Source organism: Hipposideros armiger, unplaced genomic scaffold (assembly GCF_001890085.2).
Source record: "Hipposideros armiger isolate ML-2016 unplaced genomic scaffold, ASM189008v1 scaffold_86, whole genome shotgun sequence".
Lineage (NCBI taxonomy): Eukaryota > Metazoa > Chordata > Mammalia > Chiroptera > Hipposideridae > Hipposideros > Hipposideros armiger.
The window spans coordinates 2,615,165-2,641,440 of NW_017731436.1; the positions used below are offsets into that span (position 1 = coordinate 2,615,165).

The window sequence follows — 26,276 nt, forward strand, 5'->3', positions numbered from 1 at the left end:
GATGGTGCCAACTTGGGCCAGTGAAGCAACGTCCTCCACAACTAGACTGAGGAACAAAACAACAGCAACTTGTCTGTTCCCCTTCCCCCAATTCCCCAATAAAAATCTTTAAAATAAATAAATAAATAAACCCAACTGAGGTGTGGTCCTGCTCTAAGTTTTGTTTATATACATGACATACCTTATATTTCTTCATTATTTTGTATTTACAACAAAAGCAAAAAAATATAATAGTCATAACTTTAAAATCAGTTAAAACTGGACTGTGCAATAAAACAGGTGTCAATCAGACCGTTCTGAAAGGATAGCTAAGAACAGTTAACAGTGAAGAAAGGAATGGAACATAACAAGTGTTGGTGAGGATGGGGAGGAACTGGCGCTCTTGCACCTTGCTGGTGGGGATGTAGAATGGTGCAATGCTGTGAAAACAACCAGGCTGTTCCTCAAAAGGCTAAGCACAGAACGACGACATGCCTTAGCAATTCCACCTCTAGAAGCACACCCAAAAGAACTGAAAACAAGGATTCAAGCAGATATTCGTATTCCAGCGTTCACTGCAGCATTACACACAATAGCCAAATGGTGAAACAACCCAAATGTCCATCAACAGATGAATGGATAAACAGATGCAGTACAAATATATGCATACAATGGAATATTCTTCAGCCCTAATAAGGACTGAAGTTCTGACACCTGCTACAACATAGATGAACCTTGAAAACAATATACTAAGTGAAATAAGCCAGAAACAAAAGGACAACTATTGTACGATTACTCTTACATGAAGTTCCTAAAATAGGCATATCAGACAGACAGCATAACAAAGTTTGCCAGGGGGCTGGGAGGCTAGAGTGAATGTGGCGTTATCGACTAGTGTGTAAAGAGTTTCTGTTTGCCATGAGGAAAAAGTTCTGGAAATAGATAGTAGTAACAGTCGCACAATATTGTGACTGTACTGACCGCCACTTCAGTGTACAACATAAAAATGGTTAAAACGGCAAATTTTATGTTTTATATATTTTACCAGAACCAAATGACAACATTCCAAAATTAATTTATCTTTGGCAAAAAGAAAAAGAAAAAAAGTAGGAAAGGAGAAAAATAGTGATTTAATGTGACTTTCAGGACACCTGAGCTTAGATTTCTCTTGTCAAACTATCCTAACGTACAAATGGCACATTTGCACTGCTCCGTGGTGGCACACCAGAAGTCATGGAGGGGGTGTGGCTAGAGTCAGTGGTTCCCATTAGTACTTTACTTCAAATAAATAAGGAAAATATTTTCTTTAGGGAAAAAAAAACATTTGTAATGACTGCTGGACCTAGGGATAGGATAACTCCATCTTCTTTTCCCCCACCTCAGGTAAAGCTGGAAATTAACGCTTGCCTGCGGGTCCTTCCTTGTTTGAGATTTGGGATGGCATCTTACCCTGAACGTCTGCTCCATTTTCTCCCTGTGGGGAACCTGATCCAGTGTGCCATCTGTCTGACTCCTTTTCAGGCCAGTTGTGATGTCAGGGACGTTGCTGAAATCTGCGTGAAAAGTGACAAAAAACATATGTGGGTTTGGCCATCTGCAGAGACTAGTAATGACAGGGTTAAAAGCTCAGACAGAGAAAGAGAAGGGAAGGAAAAAAACAACAGAAGGTAGTACGTAGTGGTCCTTTATGACACTGAAGTTACAACATGCACATAGATGGTCTTCTGAAACACAGCTGGGCTCTGGTGACTAATGACCAATCAAAACAATGACTTAAATGCCTTGTCACTCTTGTCATTGCTGTGCAAACTGTACTTCACTGAACTCAGATCTTAAATAGTTAATTTGGACCAAGAATCAAGTAGCAGTGACTATTGTTGGTACCTCCCTATTTTGGGCTAAGTAAGGGCAAACTCACGGGGATATCTTGGAAAACCAACGGTGGAATATCACAGATTCTTATTACAGCCCACAACTTGCTCATTTGCAAGCATAATTCTTCTTTTTCTGGCATCAACCATAATTTCATCCTAAATTGAAAGTCCCAGAAGGAACAGCAAACCTTTGTTAACTTCCAGAGTAAAGCTTAAGGAATAATGTAAAAGGTAAGTAGAATACATGGTTTTCCAACCCACAGCTATATACACAGCTATCTCAACAGTTCTTTCCAGTGGTTTTCAAATTAGCAAATCCAAGAAAGATGGAAAGATAAGCCTCTATCAAAATATAACATAGATTTTCATTCTAATTATTGTATTTGGTAGACTGTACCCTGAACTAGGTGAAACCAGATGGCTTTGAATCCCAGTTAGAGGCAACAAGAAGTCATCAATCTCATACTTGACTGAGTCGATCTAGGCCTAAACTGCATGAATAGATGCTGACAAACTCTCCAGCGTGGTGGGGGCAAGGACACTGGCCTCTAGGAGACCTTTGAACCTGTGGGAGCCCTAGGAGGTTGAGGGAACTCATGGACAGAAATGCTGGTCCATGATACATGCTGACATCACTAATCACTACACAGGCGCTTGCTTTTTAAGGCAAGAGAGGACCCACAGAAAATATCTCAACCGTCTACAGAATTCTGGAGCTCCAATTTCTTCTTTCTTTTACTTCTTCCAACACCCTAACCCCACACAGAAAAGGACCAGATAGTCCAAGTCACACTTCATTGCTGTTGGTCATAAAGTACGTTAGCCATAGGCTGGAGGAACTGATAGAGGGGAAGGACTTGGCAGAAAACTAAGTCACCAAGTCACAGCAACACTGAGGGTATGAGGTGGAAGGACCCAAACGAGCACAGAACCGAGTGACAGCAAAGAAGTAGGGTGAACGCAGCGAGTCTGAGCAGGTAGAGGCTTCAGGCCTCCTCTTTGCCACCTATTTCACATAAGGAAATACAGACAAGACAGGTAAAAAGGCAGATGCTGGGTATTTATGCCTTAGGTGACAGAGTAGCTGGGGAATAGGAAAGGATAGGGGTGGGAGTCACAAGCTTAGCCCTGGCAATGCTGAGTTTGAGATGCATCTGATGGGAGATGCCCAGGAGCCAGGTGGTCCAGAAAGAGTCTGCACAGGGACGTGGATTTGGAGTCATCAACAATACACCTGGCAGTAAAGCCATGGGGACGGGTGGCGCCCCCAGAGAGAATGCACAGAGCGAGACATGAAGAGGACCCTGGAATCGCCAACGCACAGTGTGCCAAGGAGAGGCCCTCAGAGGAGGCACCTTTCTCTTCATAGAGAAGTAACAGTCAAAGACGGATAAGGAAATCGAGGAAGGGCGCTGTCACAGAAGGCTTGGCATGCAAAGCACATCACCTAGGTGACAGAACTGAATATGCATTGTTGCTGCAGTGCCTTGTGAATAAAGAGCACCGGTATTTCCACAGAGTTTATCAAGTACAGGAAACATGACACACGCCTGACACACTGATTCACGGTGAAGATTTCTACAGCACCTGCAACACGTCAGGTAGGTGCTAAATTGTGGGGATACAAAGCCGAAGGGAGCCTCGAGTCCCCTGAAGGCCTCAGAGATGGCTCAGGCATAAGGAGCTTTGGAGCCTGGAGGAACCAGATGCACGCTTGGGAAAATAACATGGGGGTGTCAAAAGCAGGCGTCACGTGAATCCCGAGTCATCTATTCCATACAGTCCCAAAACTTTGGAACTTAAATGCTGAAAACCCCCCAAACCACGTTTTCCCTCTTACAGAGGCAAAATGTGTACCTGGTAATAGAACACTTGATGTCCTTCCTATCAAAACCCTGCCTACCCCAGGACACGAGGCTTCACTATACACAGGTTAGGCTCCCCTGTCGCCTCCGGTGCCCCTTAACTTCAAGAGCCTGTGGGTGCGACTTGGATCCTGTCTGACGGATGAGCTTGGACAGGATGGATCACAGGCACCAACCCCCAGGGAGGCTGGTGGCCCCGGGGACCCGAGAGGAGGCAGCTGTGGGAGCGTCTGAGCCCTGTCAAGATGGGACGTTTCAGAGCCACCACTCAAAGTTCACAGAGGCTGAATGGTGTCGGGGCATAAACCACCTCTGTGGGGACTGACTCTTTCCCTCCCCTCCAGCAACGCACCATCCCTGATCCGGAGACGGCAAAGCACAGTGGACGCCTGGCAGTGTACCCGGCTGGGGGACCCCAGTTCCCGGAGCCTCACATTTCACCAGGACCTGTATCCCTGTGAAAAGTAGCATGCCCTTAGCATTCCTTCTAGAGACGAAATGAGAACAAAGTAGGTTCTGGAAGTCTAGCAGACTGCCTACAAAAAGTGTAGGCCAGTGAAATGCAAATGCTTCTTTACCAAGCGGTTTGAAACAGGCACTGCCTGACTTCCTGTCCTGGGTGCCAAATGCCTATGCATAGCCCCACTGGTACTCTACCCACATCCTGAGCACCGGCTGCTAAAGTGAGTAACTACATCCTTCCCTCCCAACCCAAAACTGGCTTCCCACCTTGGGAGAGCCTCCCGTGTGAACGTATCAGTGTGACATGTGTTAGGGCGCTTTACCCCCGCCAGGTAACAAGCAGCACGTGCTCCTGCCACCTGGTCCTCATCACACTACAGTACAGACCGGCTCCAGAGGCGGCTTCGGCCAATATGACTGTAAATAATGGAACACAAACACAAAACCAAGTCAACACATCTACTCATATCTAGCAAATTCATCCTTGGGTCTTTCTGAACTTAGCCCTGTGGAAATTAACAATTTGGGGTGAGGTCCAGCAGTGTGAAACATCTGACATCACAGGTGGCCAACGAGAGCTTCTCTCAGCAGCTGAGTGAATGGAGCTGCTCGGTTCCTCCGTTGGGACCAACTCAGTTATTTATTCCCTTGTCAGATGGGTGTTCCCATCTGTACCAGGTTAGGATGTCAGGTCCCACACATAAAACCCAGCTAACACAGCTTTCTCCCTTAACCAATAAACATTTATTGGAAAGTGACGGCACACCAGGCAGGCTGTCCCGGGAGGTGACAGTCTCCCCGCTTCCCTGCACGCCCCACAGCTCCTTACAGACAACGGGGGAAGCACGGAGCTTCAGGTATGAGACACCGTGAAACACAGTGGCTTCCTGTTCTCTGCGTCAATACAGACGCCATGAGCGTCACTATCAGCTAAGCAGCTTGCAGCCCCCAGTCCTTTACAATTAAAGGGCAAAACCTGCGTTCAGGTAACATCCTGAGTATTAACTTAAAAACAGAAACGTCAGGAAATGCTAAAGTTAAGGTCACCTCGCCTACACAGCTCATAATGTGTGAATTCAAAGTTTACATTTACATCTCAGTCCCGTCTCGCCTAGCTAGCATGCAGAAATGCGGGCTTCGCCATCTATCTCCGCGCACACCCCATGGTCTGGCATAAGCAGCACCAGGCTATCCGGGTGCCACCTGGGATGTGCAGAGGCAAATCCTCTGGAAATGGGTGGCACTGGAAAGCCTGGGAGAGGGCTTGGGCACATGGTGGTGACCCTGCTGGCCTCCCGCCTACTACGTACTCCTCAGGAACTCTCACTGTGCTCAGCAGGCAGCCATGGCGTTTGGCTCGTCCAGCTGATACCATCCCACAACCCCCATCTTGCTGGCTGCTGCCTCCTGTTTACTCAACCAGGTAGCAAAGGAAGATGCAGCAGGTTCTCCCCAGTCCCCGGACACCACCCAGGTGGCTGCTGACACACCCTGGAGATACAGGCAGCTGGGTCAGCAGGAGGGGGACAGGCGCTCTGCCTGTGCTGCAGCTGGGGGCCGACCTCTGAGGACACACAGCTGGTTCCTAGAAAACAATGATCCAGAACCCCCACCAAAAAGTCAGCGAATGCCTCCTGCGGCCTCAGAAACAGCAACTAGAAGTGGAATTGAGTTAAAATTTCAAAATAATATCAATCCCCAAGGCCAAAAACAGGAAACCAAAATGAGAGATTTGTTTTCCCATATTTGGTACAATAAGACTTTTTTTTTTTTTTGAGAAATTAATGATGGCAGTCATAGCCTCAGGAAAAGCTCTGCTCCGTCTGTGGGTTGAGGTTTCATTTGAAGTAGAAAGGACAGACAATGAGGATGGAGATTATTTTTAAACTATGCTCTTCGTGGTTCAAGGCACGCACCATGGTACACTGACTGATTCTCCACGCTGTCGGAGCCAAAGCCCCCATTTCCGGAATATACACATTTACTATCCTGAAATAAAATTCACTCTTAATATAATCTACCTCCATACATAATTTCACAAAAAGCAATAATAGCGACACAAGGAGAAAAATAAATGAAAAATAGTTTGTGAATGAAAAAACTATGTTTCAACATGGAAACGCTCAGGCACACAACCACTCCAGAAGCTCGTCCAATGCTTGCACCACAAAGAGTCATGGTCAATGTCTCAGCTTTGTCACAGGCCGATGCCAGTGTGTCTTGGTGGAGAGTCAAATGCATACAAGGCATTGCCACCAGTGACATGATTTTCCCAAAGGACAAAAACTCTTGACAAAGTTCTGAACAAAACAGTTTTAATGGGTCACTGCATTCCTACAAGAGTCAAAGTGCCCTACAGCTGTGGGGGAAAAATAATTTGTGCTTATTTGTAAAATGGAGCTAGTTCTTGGCTCAGATACATATGCACATGTTTTTCTCCTACATGGATGTTCAGTAGGACAATTCTGCAGTGTGAGGGACTCACTTGAGCAGGCAGGACATTCAGCAACCGTGTCCCCAACCAGTAAATGCCACTTTCCCCCAATTCATTATGGAAACCAAAAACAGACCCACAGACTTCCAAAATAGCACTGATAGGCAGTGCCCCTTCTGCTGAGAGCCATCTCTGCCTCTCTCCATAGCCAGGACCTCAACCTTACTTCTGGGAGGGTCAGTGACATCAGAGGATGCAAAATGCACCAAAAAGCACACAGTCCAGGGCAAAAGCAAAGCGAATATGAGCTCCTTCACTTCTGGAAGAAAGAGGTGAAATATGCTCACTAGAACAATTAGAAAGACAGCATGCAGACACACAATGTAGCATATTTAACTGAGACTGTCATCTCAGGCTCAGAAATGTAAGGATTAAATGTTAAGAATTAAATTATTAACCCTTAGACATCCCTCCCCTCCCCTCGGTGAAAGCTATACAAACCTATGGAGAAGACTGAAAAAGAAAAAAAAAAACAAAAACTAAAAGATTAGAAGAGTTAAAAGTAAATAATAAATGATTGAATTAACTTTTCAACTACATAATCGCATGACATTAGTTGTATATCTTTGTCATTTAAGTTTCATATCTACTTACATTCAGATGACACAGTTTGTGTGAATTATGTTCTTAATCTATTCAATTTACTCAGTTTATCTATTCAGTTTCTCAGAATTTTCACTAAGTAATTCCATAAATGAACAGCTTGTAGAGAATCAATGAATTTTAAGATCTGAAAAGAAACTCAGAAGTTATCCAATTCAGTTCCTTCATCTTATCTATCATCTATTTTCTTTTTAAAAAAAAATGTGAATGCGATTTTAATAAAAGGTAAAGATCTTGGTAAATCCAAGCTGCCAGTAGAAGTATGCAGCATTTTGTAAATACAATATTACAATTTTTGTAATTCACCCACTATTATAAATTCCAGCATTATTGCTCATGATGCAGTTTATCGTGGTGCCAAGAGCACATTGAGCATTGAGCTCATTTGCACAGAAGAGGTTAAACTCTCCCAATTTTTTAATTTAAATTTGCAAACTTTGTATAGCAATGATTATTTTTAATTAACTCAAGAGTTTCCTAAACTTCTCCCCCACTTTTGCTTAAAAATGCAGTGGCTTGTGACATCTTTCATTAATCATATTTGGTGTGCTCTGTCATCCAGGCAAATATTACTCTTCATCGGTCAGTGAAACAGAATGAAAATATTAATAAAACAAGTTAAATGGAATAACAGAAATAACAGATGTACTATTCAGCGAGAGAAAAAAATAACTTTGAGTTGAGTGCATTCAAAGGCTAATCAAGTCTGAAACTGCACCACTCACACAGAGTGTTTCTGATACACTAGATAAAAAATCAACCAACTTTTCTGAAGGTATCCAGGACTCTACCTTTCTTTGTTATTATTCTTGTGTCAAGTAAATTCAAGGCAGCAGTGTAAATGTTCTTATTCAGCTTGCAGAGAAGTAAATTCTATCACATCATAAATACCATGCCAGAGAAAAAAGTAAATTTCATAAATCTTCCAAGTCCGCTTAACCTGAGGCCACAGCCGTGGCTGATGCGCTTGACAGTGCAAGATCTCCGGTGATAAAGAGAGAGAAGGAAATCCTGGTAGGAAATGTTTCTTAAGAGCAGGCTGCCATGGCTTGATTCAATTATCTTGTGATTAAATACCTTCCGAGTCTGAAAGAATAGTTAGAGGACCAGGAAATGTGGCTGGTGTTTTCAGGGCAGGAAAGTGCTGCAGGCCATCTCCAAGCTCACTGCAACCTCGCGGAGAGAAAGGCCATCTTAGCATCTTAGAAGAGGGAGAAGGGAATGGAGGGGTACCCACACTCTCCTTCTCCAGGCAGGCTATGGCTGTGGAAGGGGCGTGTGGTTCGCCTACAGGAGGAAGGCAAAGGGCTCTCACATCTGATCAGGGTCCCTGATGAAAACTCAAGGTCAATGGAAAAAGGGATCTTCAGCCAAGGTTCTGGTTCTACCAGAAACTGATTGTCGCCAGAGCTGGGAGGACCATCCAGGTGCCACACTCAATTACATTCAGGGGCACATAACAGACACCACTGTATTTTAGACACTTAAAGAACTTTTAAAAAGTAGAATTTAAGTTCAAAACCCTTACAAACTAGTTCATTGGAATTCTAGTCAAAGACCCTGAGAAGAAACCTAAAAAAAAATACAAGATTCTATTAGGGAACACTCTATGGGAAAAAGAGAACCAGAAAACTGTGTAACGCCTTCTTACAGGAAGAGCTAGTGTTTTGTGAGATTAAAAAGAGTAAAATAGAATATTATTAATCCATCAAGAGGAACGAAGCACTGGTTCATGCTACAACACTGATGAACCTAGAACACACTGTACTAAACAAAAGAAGCCAGACACAAAAGGCTATATTGTATCATCCTATTTACACATATGAAATATCCAGACCAGGCAAATCCACAGAACAGATAGATTAGTGGTGGTCAGGGGCTGGGGGTTGGGGGGTTACAAGCGACTGCTGATGAGTGCGGGGTTTCTTTTTAAGTGAAGAAAACATTGTGGAATTAGTGGTGCTGGTTGCACAACCTCATGAATACACTAAAAACCACTGAATTGTACACTTTAATGAAGAATTTAATGGTACATGAATTATACTCAGTCTTCTTTTTTTTTTTTTAAGATAAGAATGTCAGTGCAGATTTTCTAGGAGAGAAATTAGAGTAAAATTCTACCACAAGTGAGTTCCAAAGAACCAAATCACACAAAATATATGATCACAGTACTGCAAGGTTAATGAAAATCTGTGCAATTTATCACAAAAGACACAAGAACAAAGATGGGAAAACTATTACTAAATAACATACCTTTCCCCAAACTGAGAAAGCCCCACATGCTCAGAGGCATCCGCACCTGATCGCCACCCCAGCCCCCAGAGAAGAACCCAGATAAGACAAGGACCATCAGCCATCACCAATCCAGTCACTTCTGAATGTGTTTTACTACAGGGCATATTATTACTTGGTTTTTCTTTGGGTACGTTAATAGAGAAATCTTTAAAAGGAAATAAAAGGTGGTTAAAACCCAGACATTTTCCCCTACATGGAGGGAAAAACAAGACACTGTTCTCGCCCTAACATTCACCATGACCTTGTCCAAGTTACTGGTAACTTAATGTGTCTCTGTGCCTTGATTTACCCAGCTGTGAAAGTCAAATGATAATAACATGTCTCGGCTCCATCAGGGTGGTGTAAGGGATAATTAATGCTTTTACGGTTCCCTGTGATCTTTATATTTGAGACAGCCTGCTATTATTACGAAGACTTAACAAACTCTTTCTCTTGGGCAGTCAAGACCCAATTCTATTTAAAGAGGTAAAGAGATTTGTTACAAAATGGAAAGCTTAGGCTAATACTTTTTTTTTCACTTCACAAACTTCTGTAAGAAATATACATTCCTATGGCCATTGAAATTGTTGCTTTAATCGTATTAAGTAATTGAACTCCAGAGAGGGAGAGAAAATGCTAAACTGTCTTGTCCAATCCTTCGTTTTAAGAGTAGGGGAAACGGCAGTTTGAGGAATCTGTCCAAGGGCAAGCCTGAGGCCTGGAGCTGGAGTCCAGATCCCCTTACTCCAATCTACAGACACTTATAAATGTTACAACTCCCAGATTAGACTCAACACACATCTCATGTCAGCATTGACCTCCGCTGGTGATAGAGAAGTTACTATTCCTTTTTAGCTGTGACTGTCGTTTATCAGTCAAAATAACCCTCTGCCATGGGCATCCAGCGCCCCATGAAAGCTGTAGAGCAGCGCAGACATGGGACCTGAAATGGGCTCCGCATTCTCCCAGGACACGCAGCCAGACTGGAGCTGGGGTGTGCAGTTCTCAGCCCAGCGGACTCACGGGCGATCCCGGAGTCCCCACCCCTGTGGGCAGTCTCAGCACAATTCCCTTGCAAGCAGCGCTATAAAGGAAGCTGAGAAGGTCCAAGGAATCTTCTTACCCACTCTGAGGAACACACCTTAACTTCACGTTAAGAGGCTCCCCAGTAACCTTCCTTCCATCAATAGATATTTGAGTGAAACACCTACTATTCACCAAGAATTATGTCAGCTGCTATGTCTCATACATCTCGGTATTCCTCAAAGTCCCTGTTTTTCAAGGGGTGTTCAATCTAGGAGGTAAATTATGACCAACACACAGCATGATACTGTAAGGCAATAAACCTTAACTTCTGTATCAGGTACATAGACAAAATATTTTCAGAGTTCAAAAGAAGAACCTACGACCCACCAAGGTGGCATGCAGGCAGCCCCTACTTGTCATAGAAGATAGTCCTAAAAGAGAGGTACGGAAACTGAGTTTATTGGTTCTATCAAGACTTCCCTCCCCAGGGATCCAAAATTTACACAATTTCTCTACTTACACCTCACCTTTTAAAGAAACCTGATGCATATCTTCATCTTCATCTCCTCCTCCTTCCCCTGTGAACGCATATTGATCTGTTGAAGACCAAAGACCATCCATATGGGGCTAGGGCTTAACTGATGACTGGCATTTTGGGATCCCAGGCATTAAGCTTATGAAACCTAGGCTTCTTATCAACGTTGTCAGTCCCCATTTATCCTCAATTATTTTTATTTCAGAAAACTGACACAATTCCAATCATTATTCTAATACTACTATGCAAAGATGTCTAGACTTCATAAGAAGCATGATGTGACCATCAACTGAAACACGAAAATCGGAATTGGATCCACAAATGCCGGTTTAGCAGTAGATCACAAGTGTTGAAAAGGTAAGTGCAGAAAAGTTGAGACTAGCATGCCTTACTTTTTAGAAGCTTCTGAGGGGTTGCTTCCCTGGGAATTCCAGACTCCGTAGGAAGCCCATGGGGACTTTTGGGAGGAAAGGTATTCTATAAACTGCTCTCCATGGTCCAGCATCTGCCCACCCTCCAGGGGCAGCTGGTCAGGGCTCCCCACAAAAGACACAACATAATTTTGCTAACAACTTCAATGGCCCTTTCCAAATACACTTTCCCAGAGCTATCGACAAGTAGCAAAATCGGATTATTTGTCAGGTTTTCCCATAATATGTTAAAGATGGTAATGGCCAAAAAGCAAACAAGGATAAAAGGATTTATATGGGAATGGAAAATTTATAAATTGCTAATCGGAGCTGAGTCCTGCAGGGTTAGAAATAAATTTACAAGATGTAACAAATCATAACTGAATGGTTTGAAATGATAGCCATTGATTTGCTGCACTTGTATTTCAAACGTTATTGATTTCTCGTAAACAAACACGTTTTTGCCTTACACTATGAGTGGAAATCTTTAAAGTAGGCAATCTATCACTCCCATCCCCCCCCTTTTCCTTTATGCTAATTTTGATGAATTTTGTAAGATTTCTGTGGATGGGCTTTCAGTATAAGCTATTTTAAAATCATTTTGGAAGCAGGTGGAATATTCTCTATAAATATAAGTGCTTAACACAAAGTGTTCTAGAATGAATTCCTAGCTTCCTCCAGAGCTGCCCACAGACAGCCTCCCCTTCTCCTCATCGTAGCTGATGGCAACGCCATCCTTCCAGTTGCTCAGCCAAACCTGGGAGTCATAGCTACCTCCTCTCGTGTCACATCCTCACCTGATCTCTGAGCCAGTCTCATAGGTTCTACCTCCTCCAAGAGCAAAGCCAGCATCACCTCTCCCCTGAATCACTGCAAGAGCCCCTGTTCCCACCACTGGCCTCCTACAGTCTATTCTCAATAGTCAGTGATGCTTTTAAAACACTGGTCAGCTCATGTCATTTCTCTGCCTAAATCCATGGGATGGTCCTTGTTGCCCTCAGAGTAAACATCAGACTTTGACCTAACAGCCCTCCCCACTCTGGCCTCACATGTACTCTTGGGTCTCCTCTCCCCAGCTCCCCAGTTCCCTGGCTCCTGTCCAGGCATGACAGACGTTTGCTGAGCCTTAAACTTACCACTTATATCTCCATCTCAGGGCACTTGGCGATTGTTCCCTCTGCCTAGAAAGCTTTGCTTCCAGATGTGCACATGGCTCCGTCCCTCACCTCCCTCGAGTCTTTGTCCCAATGTCTCCATCTTACAGACAACCACTGGCTGCCCCATTTGCAACTGCAACCGGCCCCCATCTCTACTCCTAGCCCCTCCTGCCCCTATCTGTTTTCCACCGCACTTAATCGCCTACTAGTCTAGTATATAATTCACTTACGTTTATTCTTATCGACTTACATGCACTAAAATGTAAGTTCCACGTGGGCAGAATTTTTTTACCTGTTGCATTCACTCTTGTGTCTCCAGCACGCCTATAATAGTGCCTGGCACGCAAGCAGTCACTAGACACTTGTTCAATGACTAAACGAAAGTAAAACAGAAAAAAAGATTTATTTTTCTGGAGACCACACATTTTCCAGCTTGGGCCTTAGGGCACCTTTCATGGGTAATGAGTGCGTATCATGGCCAGGCAAGTGGGGATAGAAAACTGCAGGTCTCATTTCAGGACAAAGGTTAAAATTAAATACAGTAGTTCATTTCCCAACTTCAAGAAAAAAGAACTCCCAGAGTGAAATTAGTTGCACCACAGAGTGAACCACCCAACAGACAAAACCATGATTCCCTTCTTGGCTACAAGTCTTATTTTCTGCGCTTCAAATAATCCACAATTTAGATGTAGCGTTAAGTGTTAGCATCTTGTTGAAAAATGAAGTTAATGTTGGAAATGGAAGATCTGGGAATTTTTTTTTCTTTTTCATAACTTAAGTCCTGTCAATTTCTGTATCCTTCATCCATTTATTCCTACATTCAAGCTAGTATTTATTGAGTGGCTCTACTTATGTCTGGTGACTTATTGGGAGAAATTGCAAGATAAGAGTCCCTGTGCTGAGGGAGGACGCTTACCTCTATATACCTAAGTGCTCTGACAGAGGAAAGTGCAGGGACTTCCCTGCCACCACAGGGCCACCCACCCCTCAACCCCATTCCCGCCTGGCCGACGCCTCCACCTTTACTCCATCGGACTATTAGTAGCATCAGTGCTGCCCCCCCCTCACCCCCCCTTCTCTCCCGTGTGTCCCCATCACCCAGGCTTCTTTCCCTGGCACACAAGACCCTTTGCGACCCAGCTCGTGCTCAGCTGTCCAGTTTTATTTCCTCCCTCTTCCCCATTTGTGCCTGACCCTCCAATAATCCTGAATTACCCTACACCTCCCCACAGCAGGACTCCCCCACAACTTCTCTGGGCCTAGAATCCACTCTGCTTTCTTCAGGGTTTAACACAAGGGTGACCACCCCTCCGAAGAGGTCCTGATAACCTGAGGCCTGAGCTTTCAGCTCCTATGGGACTGTTGTCACTTATGTGTATTTTAATCCTTCTCAAGTGTCATCTGTAGACTACTGAGGCCACTGAGATCTTTCCTAAGGGGTCTGCAAGTTCAAAATTTTTTCATAATAATACTAAGTGCCATGTGCCGTCTTCTATCTGAGGACATTTGTACTGACAGGGCGAGGCAATGAGGGTAGCTGTGCTGGCGTCACGGCGCGCATCGAGGCAGTGGCACCAGCCGTATGAGTTATACCTGATTCTTCATTACCACATGCTAACATCAAGGAACGTGGCAGGTTCACTTAAGGATGTCCTCAATGAAGCAGTAAAAATGACTGATTTTGCTAAATCTCGACCCGTGGGAACATATCAGGGAATACCCCTACTGCTCTTCTGCAATGGTTGTTTCAAAAGCAAGCACTTACGCAATTCTGTTGCAAGCAGAACTAGGTGCTTTTCTCACAAAACAATTTTTATTCAAGGAAACAACTGACAGAAAATATTTTCTTTAAAATAAATTGAGCCTGTCATTTCCAAGAAAAAGAACTGACAATATTTGTACTTATAATTCAAACTTTCCAACAAAAATTTGAATCTTGGAAAACTTGTGTCCACCACCGTGAGCGTCACAGCTTCCCAACAGCTTAAGACTTTGCCAGTGAGGTTGGTGGTGATATTAATGAATGTGATTTTTAATGATGTATTATGAAATGTCCGTATTTGGAAGATCTAGATAACTTTGCGACCTAACATTTTCCAAGTAACCACTGCATGTTACAGAATCACATATGGGTAAAAGATTCATTCAAAGTGCAAGATAAGCCACTGAATTACAATGTAACCAAGAAAAGCCCACCAATGATGTTTCAGATTCCACATCGCAACTAACCTTAAAGGAACTACCACTTGTTAAGTTTTGCTATAATATTAAAGAAGAATATCTGGGGCCGGCCGAGTGGCGCAATGGTTAAGAACTGGCTTGGGATGCCAGAGGGCCCCGGTTCGGATCCCACATATGAGGGCCAGTGACACTGCCCTCCACAGCTAAGATGCTGAACAACAGCTCAACCTGGAGCTGGGCTGCCATGAGTCGCCGGCGACGGCGTAGGCTGCAGCCCCTGTGGCAGTGGGTTGCCATGGGCTACCGTGTGTAGCCAGCAGCCAGCGTGAGCGGCCAGCCTGCGTGAGCGGCCAGCAGCCGCAGTGAGCGGCCGTCCAGAAGCCGGCGACTGATCTGCCTCGCCCGGGAAGAGAGCAATGGTGGTGCCAACTTGGGCCAGTGAAGCAACGTCCTCCACAACTAGACTGAAGAACAAAAGGACAGCAACTTGTCTGTTCCCCTTCCCCCAATTCCCCAGCACTGTTCCCATCCCCCAATTCCCCAATTAAAAAATCTTTAAAAAAATAAAAATAAAAAAGAAGAATATCTGAAGATATCCACAATTATTTGAAGGGGTTATTAATATACTCCTCCCTTTTCCAAATACATGTGGTTGCATTTTCTTCAAATAACTTCCACCAAAACAATGCATTACAACAGACTGCATGCAGAAGCTGACATAAAAATCCAGTTGTTTTCTATTAAGACATACATTAAAGATGTGTACAAAAAAGGTAAAGCAATACTATTCTAATTTTTTGTTTGTTTGCAGAACCAGTTCGTTAAAAATATGCTTATTGTGCTAACATGAAGTGGACTTATTACTGTTACTTGAAAAGAAATTAATATTTTTAAAATTTCTCAGTTAAAATTCTAATATCATAAATACCAACAGATATAACCCACATGACTAAAGCTCTTTGGGTCCCTGACAATTTTTAACAGTAAAGGAACTGGAGACCCACAAGTTCAGAAACAAGAGGACTACAGCATTTGTGATGGTGGATGGTGACTGCTGTCTATTCACACATCCCTTCCTTCCCCGCCCTCTGCCCCCCGCACCCCTAGCACTGTCGCACCCTGAAAATGAGGACTGTGGATTTTCATGTTTGTATCTCTGTCATCAAAAACAGTGCTAGACACATAAACACAAATGCATTATCTTACAGTTCTCAGGGCAGAAGACTAAAACGGGTCCGCGGGGCTGCACGCCATCTGGAGGTTCCACGGGGGAACCTGCTTCCAGGCCTTTTCTAACTTCTGGGGCTGCCCGCTTTCCTTGGTTCATGGGCCCACATCACTCCCTCCTCTGCTTCCATCCTCACATCTCCTCCGATTCTGACTCTCCGGCCTCCCTCTTCTAACGACCCTGTGATTACACTGTACCCACCCAGACAATCCAGGATCATCTCCCCACCTCCCAATCCTGACCTTACTCACATCTTTCAAGTCCCTTTGTCGTATTCACAGGTTCTGGGGATGAGGACGTAGACACTCTTGGGGCGCCATTGTTCTGCCTACCACAGCCATGTATGAAGATAATACAGTAAAAATAATGCAGAAAAATGCCCCGTCATTTTCTCCAACATTTAAGGGTCTCCAGACTAGGTTGAGAAAGAAACTAAGGACAATGATTACTTCTGGGAGAGAAATTGGGTGGCTAAAGACAGGGTGGGAGAAATTTCTCTATTTTGTTTATTTAACTAACATTTATGTGGCCCTTACTATCTCCCAGGAAGTGGCTAGTGTTTTCCAAATGTAACCTCATTAATCTCATAAAAATCCTAGACTTTTTTACAGTTGTAAAAACTAAGCATAAAGAGCTTAAGTGACTTGCCCACCCAAGGTCACACAGCTGCAAAGTGGGCGAACCTGGAGCCAGGATTTGAACCCAAGTTGTCTGCTTAGCGTCCATACTCTTAACCACTTCACTATATAGCTTCGGAGAACTTACATATCACTGTTTAATCTTTTATACTGCCAGTTTTTCTACCATGCACATATATTACCAACCTCCAAAATTAAAGATACAGCACAATATAGCAGTCTCTAGAAGTGAAGGCTATCAAGGAGATACCCACACCTGTCCTTTCCTGGTGGTCTCAGTTCTGCCATAGGGAGGAATAAGTCAGGAGTGTGCTTCATTTTTAGGCCCAAAAGAAGGGGAACAAAACTGGAAACACGGACAAGCATCATTTGGTAGTCAGTGCCCCTCGTAACATCTACAGGAATAGTCAGCTCTTTTTGTTCCTCTTTATGTAACAGGCTATAAAGTTTCCTCTTTCCAGCAGCTAACACAGCTTCCCAGAACTACTGCTTCACAGGGACCTTGCTCACTTGGCAAGCACTGGTGACTATACTTGATCCAGTCACCCCAAACTCTCAAATGGCTATGGAAAGTGACATAGCCAATGGAAATTTCACACAGCTTTCTTCAGAGAAACTCTGTAAATTCTTACCTGAAAGATGTATTTGCATTTAATGTAGCAGAGATAATAGAGATAATGCAGGACTAGTTTTTACTCAGAATGTTGGCAAACGTTACAAGCTTCTTCCTCAGCACCCATATTGCCTTCTCCTCTTTGCTGCAGGGCGCCCCCTACCATCAGCGGTCCCTACCACAGGCCATCAGGGCCTGCTGCGTGTACAGGTGGCCTGTGAGACCACACCGTTAGCAGACATGGCTTCACAATACTGAGGAGCCCTCAGGTTTTATAGGGTACCTGCATACGTCCTTCTTTCCTCCAAAACATTTACTTGAGTATGTATTTTACAGGGGACTTCTGGTCATAAAAAAACAACAATACTTTAAATCCCAAAATAATGACTCTAGTAGTGGAAGCATCTCAAGCCACGCTTTAGTGGTCATGAAATGACCAGATAAATCCTCGATGGTTTCTATAAGGCAGGGGGAAATAATGCAATACTTGTTAGTTTTTTTCCAGATACATGCCATGATATGTCATAAATTCCTGGAAGTCAGGCTTTTCTACAATCTGACCCCAATTGTCCGTCGGTCCCATTTTACCATCACACACTAGCCCGGTGGCCTTTACTCCCAGGCTCTGTGTCCCAAGGTGGGCTCCTAACCCCACCACCACCCACCTCCTGACCTATAACCTGTCCAGCTGCAGCTCAGGTCAAATGCTCCTCGTCTGAGTTTTCTCTCCCAGAGATCTCTGATTCTCACATCTCTCTCTGGCACCTGTTGCTCGAAATAAATAGAAAAATCAGTGGAAGTCTACCTCTGTGTTGGACCTCTAATTCTTTTTATGGCAAAGTTTTGGTTTTAAACCATGACCTATTATTTACAAGTGTTTTACTTTTCCCACTCAATTCTCAGTTTCTTGAGGGTAGAAAACAATGTCTAATTCATCTTTTTGTACCTGCAACATTTAACAAAATGTTGTTTATTTTGTTAGATAAGTGAAGAAATGAATGACTGAGATGGGGGAAAATCCAATTCCCCAACAACCCTAAGTTTTATAAAGAAATTGGGATCCTAGGACCCTAACGTTTTCCCCTGCTAATAGAAAGTCACGTGGTCATTTCCACAAATGAGGCTGCAAACTACCTTCAGCACCATTATAAGAAACTAATAATTCTGAGGCCAAAGTTCTCTGTGTTCTGGTAAAATGAGTATTTCCCAAGCAGATTAAAAAAAAGTTTTTTTTTTAATGCACCAACCATCTTTAGGAACTCTAATATGTTTTTACATTTGGGGATTTGGGGTGTGAGCCAGACAGACACAGGAATAACAGTTTTACACACACACACACAGAGCGAGAGCATTCTCTGAGCTAAATACTGTTAGTCATCCTAAACCTGACTTCAGAAGGCAAAACGCCCTCACTCTCATAAACAGGAAACAAGCCGGTTTGCCACATCAGAGCTGGCTCCGTAATTCTTCCTCTGGTGAAAAGGTGTATAATGGACACATACACTCCCGGAGCAACTCATTCCAAAGAGTAAATTTGCATCTAAGTGGCTTCTGGTACTTTGAGACACTACCCTACTCACACATCAACTTAAAAAGAGAGTGATTCAAAGTGGGGTGAGGGATTAAAAAAAGAACCTCAGGCGGCAATTACCGTCGTCATCTGGGAAGCATTTGCTGGGTTGATGGTGTCTAAATGGAAGCAGGAACATAGGTCTTTTCTATTTTTGTCTCCTGTTAAATAAATCCCCAGTGCTAACAATGCAGTATTAATAGCTGTTTATAGATGGAAAATACATTCATGCCACAACAAGTTCATGGCTTACATAAAGACTTTGTTCAGGAACTCCATGCCCCATGAGACTCTCTTAAAAGCTGCTGGAATTTTTTAAAAGATGGCATATATACTACAAAAGGGATTTTCCTACTTAAATCACAAAAACAGCATTAATAGGAACCCAGTATAAACAGGGCTGGCACATCCAATTCCTTCAGCACTCATCCTGTTGGCTAAAAAAATAACACCCGCCTCTTTGGGGAATTCCAGTGGTAAAATTAATTCTCTCTGTAAAGAGTCTCTATAGACGCTTTTTCCGATCAAGTCAAACACAGCCTATGGATATTTCTACTCTCTGTGGTGGACAGAAATTCAAACCCTTAAAGGCAAGAATCAAACTGTCATTCATTTCTAGGGAAACAAAGGAACTTGATATTGAATGCTCATCAATTCTCAATGTATTCCTGTCTGTTCTGCTCCTCACAGAGCATCATGGGAATATCACAGCAGAGCCGGTGATGCTGGAAGTTCTTTGTTCCTCAGTGCACTCAGTTTGCTGAGTGGGACAGGGTCTCCTGAGGAACAAATGAGGTGCGCTAACAAGTCGACTGGCTGCATTCTGACACACTTAGGACAGTGGAGAACTGGGGCATATAACCCCTAATTCAGAGAATAACAATGCACAAGCACAAAAGCTACGACTGACTGAGAACTTCACACATATTATTGCATGTAATCCTCAAAACCTTGGCACAGAAGGGTTCAGAAAGTGGTAGGTCCTATGCTCAGGTTCAGACCCACCTCCTTCAGACTAACCGCCACAGGGCGGTATGGGTGAAAGCTTTCACAAAGGACCTTGCACTACCCCAGACCGCCTGAAGGGGGCTCTCTGACAGCAGGACCCAGGAAGTTGTATTGGCTCAAGCTCATCAGGTGACTGTGAGAAGCATTGCCCTAAACGTTATACATATCAATGAGTCTCTCATGCCAGGAGGATGCTTCTTTTCTAGAAAAGCACAGAACCTAAACAGCAACCACTGGCTTCTTGTGACCTGCTACTGTGGCCAAGACTCGTTTCAGACAGATATATAAAAAATTAGAGTGTATTTTTGGTCACACCTGACTGAGAGACTAAAGCTAACAAATACAATTTCTAGACATCTGACCAAACCAAAGTAGACCAAAGCCTTGAACTCCATGTAGCGTACTCCCAGGGCTTCTCACACTTTAAGCACCGGGGGAGAGCGGGGGGCAGTCAGTAAGTATTCAGCTTGGATAGTCATGATACACCCATAAGGACTGCTTAGGGCTGCTTCTTCCTCTGCTGATATTATTATAGTTTCTCTATATAAAACAGCTTCCCTTCCAGAGAGCCAGCTGTATGGTTTTTATTAGCAGGCAGAGGACTGGCTTCCTTCTCTGGAAAATAAAATGGGAAAATCTTTTTTCAAGTATAGTGGACCCTTCATATCCTTGGGTTCTGCATCTGCGGATTCAACCAAGTCCAGATTGAAAATATTGGGGAGAAAAAGTTACATTGCTGCTGACGGCCTATGATGGTTGTGTCTGTACCAAACATGTACACACTTTTTCTTGTCATTATTCCCTGAACAAACAGCGTAACAACTGTTTACATAGCATTTACATTGTGTTAGGTATTATAAGTAATCTAGGGAGGATTTAAACTGTACGGAAGGATGTGTGCAGGTTATGTGAAAATACTGTGCCATTTTAAATGAGGGATTTGAGCACCCATGAATTTTGTTATCCATAGGGGTCCTGGATCCAATCCTCCATGGTTACCGAGGGACGACTGTCCCATGCTGCCTTCTGGTAATGCCCAGGGAACCTGAAATTTAGGGAAAGGCAGACTCTGAAATGACCACTCCTAACTAAAATTCACACTTGTATGAAAAATTGTTTTTCAAAGGCATTTAAATTTTTACTTGTGTAACTTTTTTTTCTTTTTAGCAAAAAAAATATGAGATTTCTGTTTTCTAATTCATTGCTAAAGCAAATCAAGGTCGTTTTTTTTTAAAAAAAACACACATTAGGCTGCACAGGAGAGGGAAAAGGAGAAGCACATTTGCAGAATTCCTGCCACGTAAGGAGCTGGGCAGGACACGCGCAGACCCCGTCTCTCTCAACTTCCCAGGGACCCTAGGGTAGGGGTGCAACCAAGGTTCAGTGTCTTCATCTGGGCTTCCCAGAAGCAGAGTCTGAGCCCAGGATGTGGGCACAGAAGTTTATCTGGAAGGTGACCCCAAAATTCCCAAGTGAGGGAGCAGGGAAAGTGAGACCATAGGCTAGGAAGCCCATAAAAGCTGTGAAAATGAGGTTGCCACGTGCAATTGGAACTCGATTTCACAGGACCGTCTAAAGAATTGTCTCAGCAGGGAATACGGAAGCCGACACCTAGCTGGTTGAGGGCAGCCCCCAAACTCACACAACCTGGAAAGGGCAGATCAGGACTCGAACCCAGGTCTGACTCAAAGCCTGCAGGCTTGTCACCACATCACCCCACCTCTCGGTTCCCACAAATGCAGGCTTCCCATATAACAATGATAGTACGCACAAACAACAGGCTCACTCCCACTTCTATTCTGTCTCAATTTCTCACTACCCATACTCCTTATTTTCTTCTCCCCTAATCTTAAAAATGGACAGACTCCCTTCTGAGGTGCTCACTCACAGGCATGTAACTTCCTTCAAGAGCTGTGTAACTACTTCAAAAAAAAAAAAAACAAATTCCATATGCGCAACGTGTTTGGGGAGTAGTCCACTGTGGCTGTTTTGCTTCCAACATAAGCACATTACTAAGGAACAGTAAAAGGGCCGGACAGTAAGGCCAGGCAGAAGAAGGGTGGTGGTGTGCTCCCCGGGCAGAGAATGAGTCACCCCACAGAGCACGCAGTCTCGCCAGGAACCCCAGGAGTGGTCAGTGGCTGTCTCCACTCGGATGGGGAAGCACCGTCTACGGAAAGATGAGCAGATGTGTGCACTGCAGCTGCGCACGGACCTGTGCGAAGAGCAGCTGTGGACCAGCGCCGCCACAGTCCGACACGCGAGGCCATCTACACACACAGACACGGGCGCTCCTTGGCTAAGTGATAAGGGCTGACACCATCAGGAGACGGCTCCCTAGGACGAGTCACGTCAGAGCTACCTAACATATCTGGACCTCTGCTTTATTCTGCTTCCAAACCAAAAAAAGTGGTAAACAAGTTTAACTGACCTGCTTGACCCTTTCTATTAAAACAAACAAATAAAAAGGTAAATTGGCTACTTTTGCTGCTTTCGGTAGAAACTCACTCTGGCAAGTACCAAAAGTGTTATGACTCTGCAGAGGTTTCCTATTATGATAAAATACATAGAGAGAAGGCAGGCAGGAATGTATCCCTCAAGAATAATGAATCGAGCAAGCGCACACAGGCGTGTATTATGCGGAACACTCAGGACTCGAACGCAGCCCAGGGCAGCCCAATGATGGCCCTCATAGAACCGAGCAATTAATTAATTCCATCGTAACTTTGGTTTTATGACACTCACTTTAACATGGCGATAGTCAATTTCATGGAATTTTAAATTGCAGAGAAGGCTTGAGCGAGGAGGAGAAAGCACTATGAACCTTACTAAATCACAAATCTTACAACATGATTTTTTAACTCCAAAAATGACCTAAGAAACTTGCTTTATAATTAAATCCATCCTAACAACTTCTTTGTTGTGAATGTCACTCTTTTTTGGCAATCAGGTAGAGATGTCAATCAGAAATCCACTATCGTGGTAATTAAGTATAAAAATTACTCTGTGTGCTTGCAGGATAAAGGCCCTGCTCAGTCTCCTGTGGGGGCTTGACCGGCTTCCTCCAGGAGCACAGAGGGAGATGGCAGGTTTTCAGTATTAGCTGGAGCCCATAATTTACTTGACTGCAATGTATGAAATATGCATGAATGATAAGCTCAGAAATTCAAACCTTCAAATGATTTCCTCATATGGAAATTTTACCTTTAGAAAAATAAACTGGCAAACAGTTTTTCATTTTGGGGCCTGTACAAGATTTCAAAATTCATGACCTACATTAAAAGCTTGCAGTTGACTCAGAAAGTCGTACTTAACAAAAGAGGTAAAGAACTGAACTGCATCAACTATTCTAAGAACCCAATAGATTACTGCAAAATGTTTCTGCCTTTGATTCAACTGAATATAAAATCAGCTTTGGCATTTATGTCGGCTTCCATTTACCTTCCCTCACAAAGCAATTACAATACTAAATATCATGGGTTAGTTGAAAAAGATTCTGCAATTTCAAAGTACGTTCCTTTGTGCGAAATTAATTATTTTCTACCTTCGTGAAAGTGTTATAATTACTAAAATGCATGGAATTTTAATCAAGTCTACTTGGTTTGGCATTTGTATTCTCCTAATAAATGGGGAAAAAAACCCACTCTTTGAACAGCTTACATCATCTAAGTTTGCAAGCAACATAATAACCTAAAACTTTTAGCTGTGGATACCAGCAGTTCAGAAGGAAGAGAGAAAAAAGCTTACCATTTGCCGTGTTCTTTTTGAAGTTATCCAGGAATTCCTCCAGAAGCTGGGACTGGTTAGGAGGAGGCAGTGGACTCTTCTGGTCCCTTGAGAACAGGTCACTGTCTGACCAGGAAGTACACAGGGTTCCTTTCGTGTCAGGCGGCCGGGCAATGAGAGTCAGCCCAACACGCTTCTCCGAAAACAGGGCCTCCATCTGCTTCAGATCAAGATCAGACACAGCTTCCCCATTTAAGGTCATGATTTCATTGCCCTTTCTCAGCCCTAGAACGAAGACGGGGAAACAGAGGAAGAAAAGGGAAAGAGATCAGTGAGAAGCAGTCCAGGTTGAAGGAAGGCTGCTGCACTCAAACTGCGGGCTCTTAGTGGCTGTTCTGTTGTCATCTTCAAAGACAGCGCCAACAGTTACGTAGATGCCACTGGTAACCAAACAAATGTCAGCTCTCCCAAGGCTAGCATTAGAAGGAATAGTCAGGAAGGGAGACAATGTGAGAGCCATTCAGATGAATTGTTCTTCTATGTATGTGATGTTAAGTGCCCTGGGAAATTGCATTTCTTTTATGTATCTGTCTGCCTGTATGGCTCTCCCATTCTTTCTCCATCCATCTATAGAATATGCATGTATGTTCTCTCTGTGTAGGTACATACTCTTTCTAAACATACACACATCAACAGTCTCTCTATGCATGCATATGTATTTTCAATTAAACTATTAAGTGTACTTTAAGATTCTAGGAGAAACTGTTTTTTCTGACAAAACTGTAAGAAGAAAATTTCACTAGCCAGGCCACATTCCACAGTTGTGAATTAAGAGAGAACAGAGACACTCTGCCACACGGACCTTCCCCATATGCCAAGCCATCAGGGAGAACGTCACTGATAAATATCCTGCTGAGACGCTGGTGCTCGTCCACCTGTGCGGTCACTGCAAACCCTAGGAATAAAAACGGAAGGAAAACACAAGTCTAAATTCAGTATGCTAATTTACTTCTCCAAATTAATCAGCAAATACCTATTCTCAAATATCTATTCTCGTGAATACAGTATGTTGAGAAAGTCTAAGTTACAATGATTTTGAAAGCACAAATAAATATCTAGCAGAGTCAGAAAAAGAGGAACATGTAAGGCCTAAAGGTTTAAGAGATAGGAGTGTACAACCTTATTCAAAAATTGAGACCCTATACCCATATTCACAGCAGCGTTATTCACAATAGCCAAAAGGCCAAAGCAACCCAACTGTCCATCCGCAGAAGAATGGATAAATAAATGTGCTATAGCCACACAATTATTCACTCTTGAAATTATAAGGAACATTATTCACTTTTTTTAAAAGGAAGGAAATTCTGACACGTGGTGCAACATGGGTAAACTCTGAGGACATGACGCTCTGTGAAACAAGTCAGTCACAAAAGAACAAATACTGTAGGAGTCCACTTATATGAGGAACCTAGAGCAGTCAAATTTATAGAGACAGAAAGTAGAATGGGGCTGCCAGGGTGGGCATGTGGGGAAGGAGGAATGGAAGGTACTGTTTAATGGGTACAGAGTTCCAGTTTTGCAAGATGAAAACAGCCCCGGAGGTGGTGGTGGCGATGGCTGCACAATGATGTGAATGTACTTAATGCCACCATTGAGCTGTCATTTTTAACCATTCTGAAAAAATGGTTACGATGGTAAACTTTATGTTATATGTGTCTTATCAAGAAAATTAACATTTTTAAACATCTTTTTAAAAAGACCAAAAAAATATTCTTACTGAAATAAATCAAATTCCATTCAATAAAATCAACATTTAAGAAACTACTCTACATTGGGCTAGGCATTTTAAGATGGTAGAAAATACTTGATTGGATATAGTGCTTGCCCTAAACATGGCTACATGCAAAGCCCAGTGAGACTTCCCCTCCTCGAAACACATCTCCCTGACTCAGAGTGTGCCCTCCTCTCTGACTCCATAGTTTGGAGGCACGTGCCATGGCCCCATAATACTGAAAGCTCTTGGATGACAGGGAAAGTAGCATGTACCCTGTTTCCTCTGTGCATCTGGCAGGGCCTGGGAGATTGTGGTCACCATAAAGTATCTTTACAATTACGTGCATTCAGTCCTTCAGTCATTCAGTACAAAAAAAACGCATAAAGGGCGACCATGGCAAGGAGAGTGAAGGCCAACAGATGTGTAGACAAAATGTGGGCCAAACAGATTATGAAATTAAAAAAGAATAACTCATAAGAAGGAAATTTTAACCTCAACAATGAGTAGAATTTGATCACCTTGAGTCATTTCAAGGAAAATAATCATATGACTACATTTAACAAGATAAGAAATAGGGTTTCTATGGAGATGTTCATGAATGATTATCTAATTATTGCGTTCCTATGGTAAAAGGCAGAATAAAAGAAAGAAATAAACTTTAAGACACGAGCATAGCATATGAAGAGCTCAAAGACAAGTTTAAATACAAAGAGAAATGCAAGAATTAAATATTACAAAGTGATTTGAGTAGTGCTGACCCTTAATTGTTAAACTGAAGCTAAAGCAATCAGATAGGCTTTTTCAAGAAAGTGGGACCTTCAGTCAGTTCTTGAAGGACAGGTTGGATTTAGGCAATCAG

The 26,276-nt window shown here is 43.2% G+C and overlaps 1 protein-coding gene across 6 annotated transcripts in view; it reads right to left on the reverse strand.

Annotated features, from left to right (window-relative positions):
- Nucleotides 1-26,276, reverse strand: part of TIAM2 (TIAM Rac1 associated GEF 2) — a 143,907-nt gene that overhangs the window by 51,161 nt on the left and 66,470 nt on the right. For 5 of the 6 annotated variants that reach the window (XM_019644173.1, XM_019644171.1, XM_019644174.1 and 2 more), the window contains 3 exons: nt 24,506-24,598; nt 23,665-23,928; nt 1,429-1,532 (listed from right to left, as the gene is read on the reverse strand). In XM_019644173.1, coding sequence (XP_019499718.1) covers nt 1,429-1,532; nt 23,665-23,928; nt 24,506-24,598 — 461 coding nt within the window. Of the gene's footprint in view, nt 1-1,428; nt 1,533-16,339; nt 16,359-23,664; nt 23,929-24,505; nt 24,599-26,276 lie in introns of those variants that run through there. The other variant, XM_019644178.1, reaches the window with a different exon arrangement.